The 12,192-nt window shown below is 45.6% G+C and overlaps 2 protein-coding genes across 2 annotated transcripts; one reads left to right on the top strand and one right to left on the bottom strand.

The window, feature by feature from the left end:
- Positions 1–444: 444 nt before the first annotated feature.
- Positions 445–4,277, top strand: CCR75_006149 (uncharacterized protein; the record flags this gene model as incomplete). Its single annotated transcript, XM_067964220.1, has 9 exons — positions 445–476; positions 498–908; positions 971–1,033; positions 1,088–2,119; positions 2,554–2,707; positions 2,772–2,953; positions 3,015–3,071; positions 3,133–3,220; positions 3,291–4,277. 9 exons carry the CDS (start codon positions 445–447, stop codon positions 4,275–4,277), a joined length of 3,006 nt encoding a protein of 1,001 aa, XP_067821286.1.
- A 649-nt stretch (positions 4,278–4,926) lies between these two features.
- On the bottom strand, positions 4,927–5,649 carry CCR75_006150 (uncharacterized protein; the record flags this gene model as incomplete). Its single annotated transcript, XM_067964221.1, has 1 exon — positions 4,927–5,649. One exon carries the CDS (start codon positions 5,647–5,649, stop codon positions 4,927–4,929), a length of 723 nt encoding a protein of 240 aa, XP_067821101.1.
- Between the last annotated feature and the right edge of the window lie 6,543 nt (positions 5,650–12,192).

Here is a 12,192-nt window from a genome sequence, read left to right as displayed (position 1 = left end):
AACAGTATTTTCCATGTCTGCGGCAGCAGCTTTTGCTGTGACAGCAGTAAGCAGCTGTTACCGTCAGCAATGATGAGCATGGAAACGATCGACACCTCAATGCGCGAGTATAATTAACAATGTAGCTATATCCCACGCACCAAAATGCGAGCGAATCAGCGAAGCACGTCGTCGCCAAAAGAGGTCAATTTGCCCTTGAATCTCGTACACGTCCCTGAGCTTATCTGGCTTCCATGTCCATACAAATGGCAAGTGTATTCATTCCCTCCTATGCACCCCTTCGGCTTGAAGTTCGTCTGATTATTCCTCATTCACTCCTTTTCTCATTGGTCAGACCATCATTCTTCGGTTTGATCGGCGTCTCCCAGACAGCAAGGACACCACGCCGTCGCCAATGGGTACGCCTGAGGTTACACTCTTTAATAAGTCCTTAACACTTACGCTATGATCTGTTATGGCGCAGCCGATCCAGGAATGTAGGTCTTTGTTTCTCGTAGCCCCTTAATTACGGGAATTCCTCTTGCATTTCCTCTTAACATTCGCCCTTTTTGGCATTGCAGCAAACGCGAGCGGGAGACCATTGATAGCGGACTGCAGTCGTTCCACGAGGCTCCAAGCAATACGAAAAAGCCGTGTGCTGAGGACGGAAAGGGCAAGCGATGGACTTTCGAGCAGGACGAGGCCCTGCGCAAAGCCGTGGACGAGTATGGCCAGCGAAACTGGAAGGCTATTGCCTCGCAGGTAACGGGACGTAATCACGCACAATGCCTTCAGCGTTGGAACAAAGTGCTCAAGCCCGGATTAGTAAAGGGACACTGGTCTTTTGAGGAAGACAGTACGCTCGAACAGATTGTCCTCCAAGGCTGCTACTCGTGGAGTAAAGTCGCCGATCATATCCCGGGCCGAACGTACGTTTATGTGCTACTTTATTTACAATCTCTAGCGCTCGCTTACGTGGCTACATGAATAGAGCTAAGCAGTGTCGAGAGCGATGGCGAAACCATTTGGACCCGAGCATTAACAAATCGTACGGGTACATGCCACTTGAATGAAAGAATACTAATGATTTTATCATGAAATTACATAGACCGTTTACGTGTGAAGAAGACCGGATCATTCAAATGGGATTTGACGACTTGGGAAATCGCTGGACGCAGATTGCAGAGTTGCTACCCGGACGCACGGAAGATGCGGTGAAATTACGATGGAAGGCATTGAATCCGAATGAAATGGTCAAAGCAAAACCCGGTCGTCCAAAGCTTTTGCCGGGTATGGCAACCAATAAACAACGGTCAATCGCACTGCCAACGCCGATTGATGTGGCCGCGTCGTTTGTGCATACAAGTCCAATGATGATGCCCGAGATACCGACGTTTGACGAGAAATACGAAGTTTCAGTACCTATCGACAATAGGCTATCAATCCAGCCAATGCTACTTTCGTCTCAAGTAGCCGAAGGCGACCTTGTGGCTACGAACCAGCCACTTTTACGTAATCAATACGTGGAGCCACTTATGAAGCCATTGAGCGAAGAATTAATGGCGGAAAGTGAACTCGATGATGTTGCGATGCTAAAAGAGCTGCTTCATAGCCATTCCAATAGCTTACTCATTAGTTTCGGCAGTACACGGGGCTTCAATTCCCTTACAGATATCTCACCGGAAGAACTGCTCGCAAGTGGTGAATTAGACGAGATGTTCCACGCCACCATGTCAATATCCAAGGAGCGTACAGATCAAAGTCGACTACTGAGTTCAAGTACGTGGATGGATACGTTAACAGACTCTTTTAAAACTCCCGAATTGCTGCAAAAAGCTGTGAAGAATCTCAACCAACAAGATCAGCATCTCTTTCGTGAAATCACGGCCCAAAAAGGAATGACGAATGCTTTGAGTATCGAAGGCGACTGCATTGCGCCATTGCCTGTCGAGCCGGTCGCGTATTCTCATTACAAGGTTGACACGAGCAGAAGCCAGAAACTTTCGCTAGATCGTGACAAGACGCGATCACTACCTCGACAGAACTCGAATGGGATCTTGTATGAGCTTGGACATATCACGAACGACATTGACGATCTACTGAATTCGGACCTCATGCGGCCGATTCGAAAGGGAAAGATGTGCTAGAAGGAAGACTTCCTGCAGAAATCGTGTTTATGACGTTTTATGAGTTATGGTGTGCAATACGTGAAATAGGGGTTATATGTAATGCTTGATTATAACCAATAGATCGATTTTGTGAGGTCGATTGACGAATAATGATTAAGTATAATTTTTGCCAATTGTACGAAGGTTTACTGTCTAAGAAGCCAGGCCACTCACTCTGTAAATTTAAGCCCGAGAAAACGTCGCGGCGACTGAAAGCTAGCAAACACAGGAGCAACAAGCACTAAATAGTAAGTTTGATTTTGATTCATAAACTCTATGAGTAGCTTTCTTACCTTCGCTTCGTGTTTGTATGAATTGTGGCAAGTGGCCGAAACAGCCCTGTACGTAGCCGAAATAGTGAGAGTGAAGATCATGGGAGTGACGGTCAAAAGTGTAATTTATGAAGCAGCAAGCGCGAACGTGATGCTGTGAATGTCGATGCGCATGTGGATAAAACTCTGAAGAAAAAAGGTGGTGGTACTGTTAGCAAGCGCTGGACGCCAGAACAAGATGCGGCTCTTAAAGAAGCCGTGGCCGAACTTGGACATCGCAATTGGATGGTGAGTTGCTAACCACCGAGTTGCCAGACAAAAGTTTTATCCGTGAAGTTTATCATTTTTGAAGGCGGTGGCCGAGCGTGTGCCAGAGCGAGACAATGCGCAATGTCTTCAGCGCTGGAACAAAGTGCTTAAGCCTGGACTGGTCAAAGGACCGTGGTCTGTAGAAGAGGATGCGATGCTCATGGAGCTGATGCTAAAGGGCTACGACAATTGGAGACAAATATCCAATAACATTCCTGGACGAACGTACGTGCCGGCAAATGTCAGAATGATGGTGGCGAATTAAAAAATGTTTTTGATATTGCAGTGCAAAACAATGTCGTGAGCGCTGGCGTAACCGTCTGGACCCAAGTATAAACAAATCGTACGGGGTTACACTAGTTATCATAACTTACGTTTTTAAAAGTCTCATTGCGTGCTGACAGTCCTTTCAAAGAGGATGAAGACCAAGCGATTTTGCAAGCTTATGAAAAATACGGCAATCGCTGGACACAGATTGCGGAGCTTTTGCCGGTACGATGGATACATAAAATAATCGTAGGTATCGTGATCTTTTAATACTGATACAATAGTTTCGTTCCAGGGACGTACGGAAGATGCTGTAAAACTTCGATGGAAAGCCTTGAATCCGAACCAGAAGACATATACAAAACTCGGTCGTCCTCGTTTATTAAATACGGACGACACCCCGCGCAGTTCGACCTCTGCTCTTCAAAATAAAGTGGGGAATGAAAACGAAATGCCACCGGGAAGGTTACCGAATCGACTTGTGTCTGGAGACAATCATGCCACTGGCACGAATCAAGTGACGCTTGAGCCAATTCTAACGCCACTTGAAGCTGATCCGGACGAACGCATGAGCGAAGAAGATGTCATGATTTTGAATGAGTTTCTGCGGGGTCACTCGAACAATTCACTTGGCAATGATAGTTTCAAGAGCATGCTGTCTGCGACAAGCTTTCGTCGTCTAAGCGATGACATTGATGATGCTGCACTGATTAAGATTGAGCCGCAACCGGGAGATTCGACGATTTCAAAGCTGTCGTCGTTGAAATGTCCACCGCATCGCATGCTGAATAAAATGCTGAGTCTAGGAGACACCAAGAGCGCGAGTCTTCGGTCCATTACAGCAGATGTCGAGCCGGATGAGTCGTGGATTAATGGAGGATTGACACGGCGTTTGAGTAGTTTATCAGTCAACGAAGACGGAAGCTTTGAGCAACAGTTTTCGGAGGGTAGCCAGAAACTTTTGTCGATGGATTCGTTTGAGCAGCAACTGGCATCACTGAATGGCGCAGGCTCGTTGTTAAACCTTTCGATGGACACAGGTGACGGAAATTTGTCGAACGCCTCGGTAGCATGCGAAACTTTAAATGGCGTAGGATCGCAGAACTCGGCTGCTTTGTGCGATGCACCCCATCACTCGCTGGAGCCGTTGGTTTTAAAAGAAGAATTTTCAACTCTTGAGACAATACATTCGACGGACAAGAATACCATGACAGCACAGGACTTTTATAGTACCGCGGTTTCATTTGATCAAATATCGAGTGCAAATAGCTTTGAGATCTGAATGCATCGGTTGCTTGCGAGTTGGAATGCTTTCTGAACCTTCTATTATCTATTCGTGAAGTGGTACTTTGCTCGCGTGATTTTTTGGCGCGTCGTTGGCTGTAGACAAATGACTATGAGGTGCAAAGAAGATCATAAGCGACTTGGAAATGATCATGGAGTCGGTCGACAGAATTACGGACAGTGCCCATCACTCGTATTTTGATATTATGTTGTACACATAAGAATATGTAATTAAATGCTACATTAAATGAATTCTGTTGCTCCCTAGCATCACGTTTTCAAAAGCAATTGCAATGCGTTAAAACAGGATTTCAGACAGCATCAACACTTTTCTCTCACTGTAATTCATTATTGAGACCCCTTTATTTAAAATATTTATGATTTTTTGAACATCGGTGCAGACATCGCGTGACGTGAATTCTTTTCCCGAAAACAGCTGAAAAGCGCTTGTCGCAGATTCATTACTTAGCTGCGCAATCTCATCTGTCTGACGGCTGTAAGAAAATTAGATGAGTCTATCGAGAGGACTGTTAATAGTTTTATGCAAGGCATGACCTATTATCAATGAGCGATTAAAAACATAAAGGGGATAGCACCAAATTACTGTTGTCTTTGTCATGGACCTGTTGACGCACACGACTTCGTCCTCATTGCTCTGCCTTGCGTTTGAACGGGAAACACTCTTCGACAAAGCCTTGAAAATGGTCGTCGTTAATCGGGACTGAGGTTAGCCAAAAGTCTGATTTGTTTAATGCCTCACGAGCCTTCTCGGTCATGTCTTCCCACATGACCAAGTTATGGGCCGTTCCACGCTCTGCTGTAGCCACTAGACGATGCTGAGCTCGGTAGACTCTCGTGTAGTCGAGTTTAAAGTTCGGGCCATCTAAATACCCTGGAAACGGCGCATGATACGTCTCGTGGGTCAACGTGTCTTGCGTCGATACTGCTAGCACCTTGGCATCCACAGAGAGGCTGTCGAGCCAAACAATAGCATACTCCCAGTCATGGACACGAACGAGTAGTATGGCGTCTTTCGGAAAGTAGAACGCATACATGATAGCAACGTAGCCTTCGTACTCAACCATGCGTCCATAAATTTGCGAGCCTAAAGGCGAACCCCAGCAGCGGACAAATGGGACTTTGATACCTTTGCTAGTGTCACCTTCGGCATTAACAGCAGGATACGGGGCGTGGCAGCTTTTTCTGATAGGTTTGATGAATAGTTGGGGCTTAAAGTGCAGAGCCACTTTACCTTCAATCGTTTTCGGTTCGAGTTCTGGGAACGGCTCCACTTCTTCAAAGTCAATTTTTTCGGCAGGAGTGGTGGCGATGCTGGTCAAAGCGAAGATGACAATCGGCCACAGCTTCATGATAGCAAAGTTAAACTCGAAATGCCGGATGGAATTCGTAGAACCGTGAAACGTTCATTTGTACGGAAAGCCAGTGAAATTTTCCGGTCAGCGCTCCAGGCAGTAATATCTCCATTTCTTTACTCACTGTTTATTTTACAATAGCCCAAAACAAATCCTAATTTGCAAATGCTGTCGTAGGTATCGTTTCTCTTGATGGGGAAACAGATGCTGTCGCATCGCCACATAGATGGATCGAAGCAGCTCCTGAGATAAACTAATGCGCTTGAGATTCAGATGGGAAACCAAAATATCGCGTTTTATTGTTTTTATTTTAAAATACTTGTGCAAAAGTTAAATGAGTACACCGAATTTTCGTCCGAACGCGCCACACAATATGACAAGCAGTACAAACATCTAATGGAACGTACTACCAAATATAGCATGTAATGCACAGCATTTCACTCTTCAACGGAATCCGACACCTTTTTTAAAAGCGTGATACGCTTGAATCGATGCATTCGCCAAGCACTGGACGATTGGACGGCGCCGTCTGTATTGAATAAAAACGTCACATGAAATAGTTTCACTTTATGGGTCATTCCATTCCATTGCATCCAAAATTCAACAGTTCTTCCTCTAGAATCGTCTTTAGATCGCCGTTTTGGCCTATAAAACATCATTCCCCCTAAACTACATTCTACAGCCACACACCCTAATAATTTACGTGAAAGTAGTGTAATTGGTGTGACTGCCCCTGGCACATCTGAAACCGTGTTTTCGTTTGGCGATGTTTATGTACTGTTTTTAGGTGAGAAAAAGCCAAGAGCGCCCGCACTTGATAGACAAGTCATAAAAGGAGTGAAAACAGATTGAGCACGATGGACAAGTTGAGCTGGAAATAAGCGACAAGGTTCGGAGGTGCGCTCTTGCGCATGCATGTTAGTTAGCCTTCGGAGAGATTGTTGCCATTTGCCATAACACGATAGTTCCGCAGTTCCATGATCGCGACCATACGGAATTGCTGTAGGAGCACTTGACAGACTTCTGCTAGCTCTTGTTTTATTTATACACGTTTCTGCTTGTGTACGCTCTGGTCTCGCTGCATCCATAACAATGTAAGGCACACAAAGCACGCAATCCACTTATATCCTTGCCAGGCCTGACCGACTTCGTCAGCTAAATCCGGGAGTAGAAGCTCGATATCTACCCGCAGGTTTGAAGGTAGCTTCGGCGCCGATCGCGATAGCGCTGCCTGTTCATACTGAACACTTACGCAGGGATGACTTTCGATCTAGTCCACTGAGAGATGATGTACGCACAACACTTGTGCCACCACCCCAGTCCCAAAGGATGGGCACGAGTCTTTCGTACTTCCCGGTGCAGGCCAAATGCCTCTTACAAGTCGAATCCGTCTCTCTTTTCGGGCAGCACAAATTCAATTTATAGGTTGCTATTCTGTAACATACCCAGACTTGATATTCCGTGAGAGTATGTTTGTGTGCCCCAAATTGTGCCGGTGACTGTGACATCCTAAAGTGCTTTCTATCCGGAGTGCCATCCTGGTGTTGTAGCCTAGTGATAATAGCCGTTACCGCCGGATTTAGTCGTCGTTTTGCACGATGATATGTTTGGCGTTGCAAAGCTACAACTGCGTGCATGTTGTTGATGGAGGGTTTGAGTCTCCAAGGAAAGCAATGGAGCTTCGGATGCGCGGCAAAAACACAAGTGCAGTATTTTGTCCGCTGTTGTATGGTCCTCATTCCTGTTGAACGATTGTTCAATGGACTCCGTTGTCGGCTTGATGTAGCACAACTTGGGTTAAATGATCATAATGTGCCCAATTGTGCCTGTGCGCGACACCTGGGACTGACACGTCACTTCACGTACACTTGTACGTGCAGAAGAAGACTCTCCTTAAGACACTTGCATCAAAGAGGATTAAAGTAAACTGTATTTAATACGATTAAGTTCTTCTGATTCTACAGAGCTGACTAGACCGCGAGGAAAGGAGATATAATGGTCTATATCTATCGTCCAGATATAGTTCTTGAGCACTACCGGTCCTTCCCGAAGCGTTAATTAAGCCAGTATTTGTAGTTCTTCTACCACTTGAAGTTTTGGACTACCTACTAGGATGGCATTCCCCCATCTTCCCAGTTTTGGAAGTCTATGATACGAAAGCTGTCCTGTACTCGGGATCCGGATGCTTTGGTTCAGCGATGGGACAGGCTTGCAGCAGGGAGTAGGTTGTCGTGCACAGCATACCGTCCTTTGTATTCAAGATTCATGGATCTTGATCCCACCGATAAGTCGCCCAGAAATCGTAGTTTCCCTGAGTATACATGTGTGTGCGTGTTGGGATGTCTTCTACGTATTGGAATAGTACTTCTTGGTTCGATCTGGAGACGAAGAGGTATTTCATGAGCCGGGGAATAATACCTTTGCTGTGCTAGTTGACGGCCGTCCAGTTCTGCTCAGCGCTATCCACGCGCGAACTTCCGCGCTGATGGTCGGAGGTGCCGCATTTTCATCGAGGAGTCTTTCAGGCTTGAGTTTTGCTGGTGATAGATTCTAATTCGCTTTTGATCTTGGAATGTTCACGTGACACACGCGTAGAAATATCTATCACGCTTTTAAATCAACCACTTCATGGCATATTTGGGGCTCTGGGTTCTTATTGCGACGTCTGTAGAGACGGGTCCCGTTTCCCCGCCACCTAAAGCGTGTATAGCGGACCTAGATTGACTTTATGTCTGCTGTTATTCTTTGACGTGGAGTGACATCACAGGAATTGCTTCTGAATGTTGTGCGACTTGTTGTGGGATCATTGTGGAAGCCAGAAAAAAAAATAAGACCACCGGTAGCATGATTGCATGAAGCAGTAGTATTCTATTCACGACGCTGGTTGAGATATTTGCCGCTGTGGCAAGGCGCTTTTGGACGTTTCGGATCCATAATGCCAAATTTACGTCAACGAGGTCTTCAGTTTCAGGTCAAGCTAAGAATGATTTATTTTACTTTACTATAACCATTTTTGCGGAAGTGCATGCCTACCTTTCATCTTAGTGCTCTATTTAACCCATTATTAGCGCAAGCAAGATTCAAATTTCGATGTTTCAGTACTTGTCGGCTTTCGCTCGTAGTTTGTTTGTTGAAAAAGCATCTTGCTATTCCACAAAGAAATGACGCAAATATTGCGAAGTCTTTTTGCGGACCTTTTGAGCTACATGAGCTGGGAAGGCCTGCATAAAGGATTCTCAATATGTATTCTAGTTATCAACAAGTTGCTATCATTACGTTAATTTCATAAACTTAGAGGTAGATAATCAAGCGGTGTGGTCCCATGTAATTTAGGGAGGGTGATACCAAAATCAGAAAGGGGATCTAAAGACGACTCTTACGGAATAATTGTTAGTTTTGCGATATAGCGGAATAATGCAATTGTAATTTTTGTCACTTTTAATATGTAGTTTATATTATATATGAACAAACAGACGGGGAGGGGGTGTGGCAACACCAGAGGGTGTGTGGCAATACCGATTTCCTTTATTTATTATAGGTATTATTGTCAATACTTCCTTACATGGTAAAATGTAAGTGGCAATGCGACATGTAACCGCAAATTTGTCGTAAAATCCTTCAAGAAGCATATTTGACTCATTTATAGATTGCCAAGCTGCTCGACCTAGTACTCAAGTATGACGACATAAAAACCTAGGGCGGGTCAAGAATTCCCTTAGTTAAGTAATTCGAAAGCCTTTCGAATGTTCTGTCAAGAAACAAAAAATTGAGTTCTTGCAGCTTTTTCGTATTACAGATTCTGACTGTAACGGGGCACTACGACTTGTACTGCTTCAGTACAAGTCCACTTCGCACTGCTTCAGTTGTGAGTGGTGCCTTACAGTTTTTCAAGTACACTAGCACGTGCACAGAAGACTTACGTTCCGTCTGCCGTAACAGCTTCTAATAGCGCAACACTAGATGTTGCGAGTGCACGTAGTGATTCATCACGTATACGCGACACCTAATTGAAGCTTGAATACGAATGCGAGTCGGACGAAATGGCCGACTTGGGGAGAATACAACAGTCGCCTAATAAAGTCAGGCGGCTGACTATGACCTTCAAATGAGAGGGATCATTCCGACAGACGATTAAAAGTATATTTGCCTCCAACGATGAGGACGATCCTTCATAACCCGTTCCGTCTCCATACGGTTACCTGCACATGTTTCTGTGCAAGGAGACGACTATGGCGTAAGCCATCTTAAGAAAAGTCCTTGTGGTACCCCTGCTTCAGTGGGTACCACTCAGGGGAGTGAAGACAATAAAATGTCTCATCTCGCCCCTGACAAGAACCGTGGCTTTTACCCGACAGGCTGATCAATAGCTTGTCTGGAGAAACTACTCCTCACAATAAATATCCCTTATTTATTGCGACAAAGCTACATGGCCCGGATCCACGCGAAGATTCACCACTGAACAAGACCCCTATCACGAGCTCGACAAAGAATCGATTGTATAGTGGCAACAATAAGCGAGATAAAGTCTCGCTTATGCAAGCCTAAAGCGTTTATTCGCAATGTCAAGACACTGGCCCTTTCTTCGCCCTGGGGAACAACTCGCATCTCTATTAAGATGCGGGATGCGATTGACGTTTTGCAATCGATTTACATGCGCCAGGGGCGCGCGTTTTCCGATGGACCTTCTGAACCATCAGATGGGTCTCGTCATACTGACGGACGAGGCCCTCAACGTCAGCAATCAGCTGGGAACAAGACTCCCAGCTGTCATGTGAAGGTGGATAACCACGCCAGCGAACAAGATAACTCGTTCGCTGCCCCTTCACATCACGGTGGTTCTGCAAACGGCTAACAAAAACTTGACCACAGAACGAATCCACCAATAAATATCCTGGAGGAGCGAAAAAGCCGAACCGCCTTCATCAAAGCGAGAAGAACTTTCGCCATGAGGAAGAGACTTAACCAAGACCGCGACAAGCATCGATCGTTAGAGCAACAATAAGCCACATAAAGAGCGGATGCAAGCCTGAAGAGTCGTACGCAATGTCAAAAACAACGGAAGCTAAGCCTGCATCAAAAACTTAACGCGAATCGCGTTAAGAGGAGCAACGAACCCAACAGATCCCAAGTATAAATAGAATCGGTTGCCACCACAAGAAGCTTCCAGGCCTTAAAAAGGGTGGTCAGTCCGTCCTCGGAAGAAAACACGAAGAGCATAAAAGCGGAGCCGACCAACCTAAAACCTAGGAAGCGCTCGCAACCTAGTGGCAATTCTATTGTGTACGCATCGCCTCTGCGATACAGTACACGGAATGGCCCAATGAGCTTGGTAGAAATTTACTGCTACCCACATTGGTGACTACACGCTAAGGTCAGTTTACCGTAGAGAGTAGTACTAGATTATTAACTTAAATGAATGAGCATTAGCTCTTCTACATTTGTCTGCATTCCGTTTCTGTCGGTCCACTGCGTTAGCAATGGAATCCTGAACGAAACGGATTATTGATTCTCGAGTTAGTAGAATTCTTCTGCTAACTCATTTGTTTTGTCTTTTTCAGTACGCTTTGTGCGCACTGGCGTGAGATCTTTCCCATCTTCAATGTCGACTTCTTCGACATCGACATCACTCGTGTCTTTGTTAACTTCGACGCGTGATGAGCATCAGCCAGAATTGGTTTTGCTCGTGCGAGGCCACCCTTCTTAAACAAGAGGATCCCTCTAATTGGGTGGGTATGCGAGGATTGCGGAAGCCATTCACAAAGAACGGTGTATACGTTGTAGACGCATGCACCGAATTATTGATGGCGAATTCGACCATCGGTAAGAGCTCGCTCCAATTTGGATACGATTGGACGTAACCTCGAAGTATCTCTTCGAGGACGCGATTTGTTGACATAGTCAGCCGTGTTCCGAGAGATCGGAATACGGATTGCCAAAACTCCGCCGTGAACCGTGGATCTCTATCTGAAATTAATTCACGGAATAGACCGTGGAGTTTGAATACAGTGTCGATAAAGACACGGGCGCAACCCGGAGCTGTAATCGACTCTGGTTTTGCAGCAAGATGTACCAGCTTGCTATATCTGTCTAGAAAAACAAGGATTCCATTGTTTTTGTGTTCGTCTTCGGGAAATCCGAAGACAAAGTCCATAGATGCGGACTGCCAACACTCTGCCGCAAGCGGTAGAGGTTGAAGAGGTGCACGGGATGAAGGGCCAGGCTTCACCCGTTGACATACCTTGCAAGCACGAATGTACTTGCGCACGAACTGATACTGGCGGGGCCAGTAAAAGTCGCGACTTACTGTGAGGTAAGTCTTCTCACGTCCACGATGTCCACTTGTTGGAGCATCGTGACACTCATACATGATGCGCAAGCGCAAATCATTGTGAGTTGGGACGACGACACGTGGGGTGTCGCCGGTAACGGCTGTGTAATACAATAAGCCGTTACGTGTTGTGTATCGATCGGATGACGATCGATATAAAGCCGGTAGATCTTTAAAAGATTTATCGGATGGATTCATTAAATGATCCATCA

The sequence above is a fragment of the Bremia lactucae genome, linkage group LG5 (assembly GCF_004359215.1).
Source record: "Bremia lactucae strain SF5 linkage group LG5, whole genome shotgun sequence".
In the NCBI taxonomy this organism is placed as follows: Eukaryota; Oomycota; class Peronosporomycetes; order Peronosporales; family Peronosporaceae; genus Bremia; species Bremia lactucae.
The sequence above is the reverse complement of the archived record's forward strand: the minus strand, read 5'-3'. Positions and strand labels throughout refer to the sequence as shown.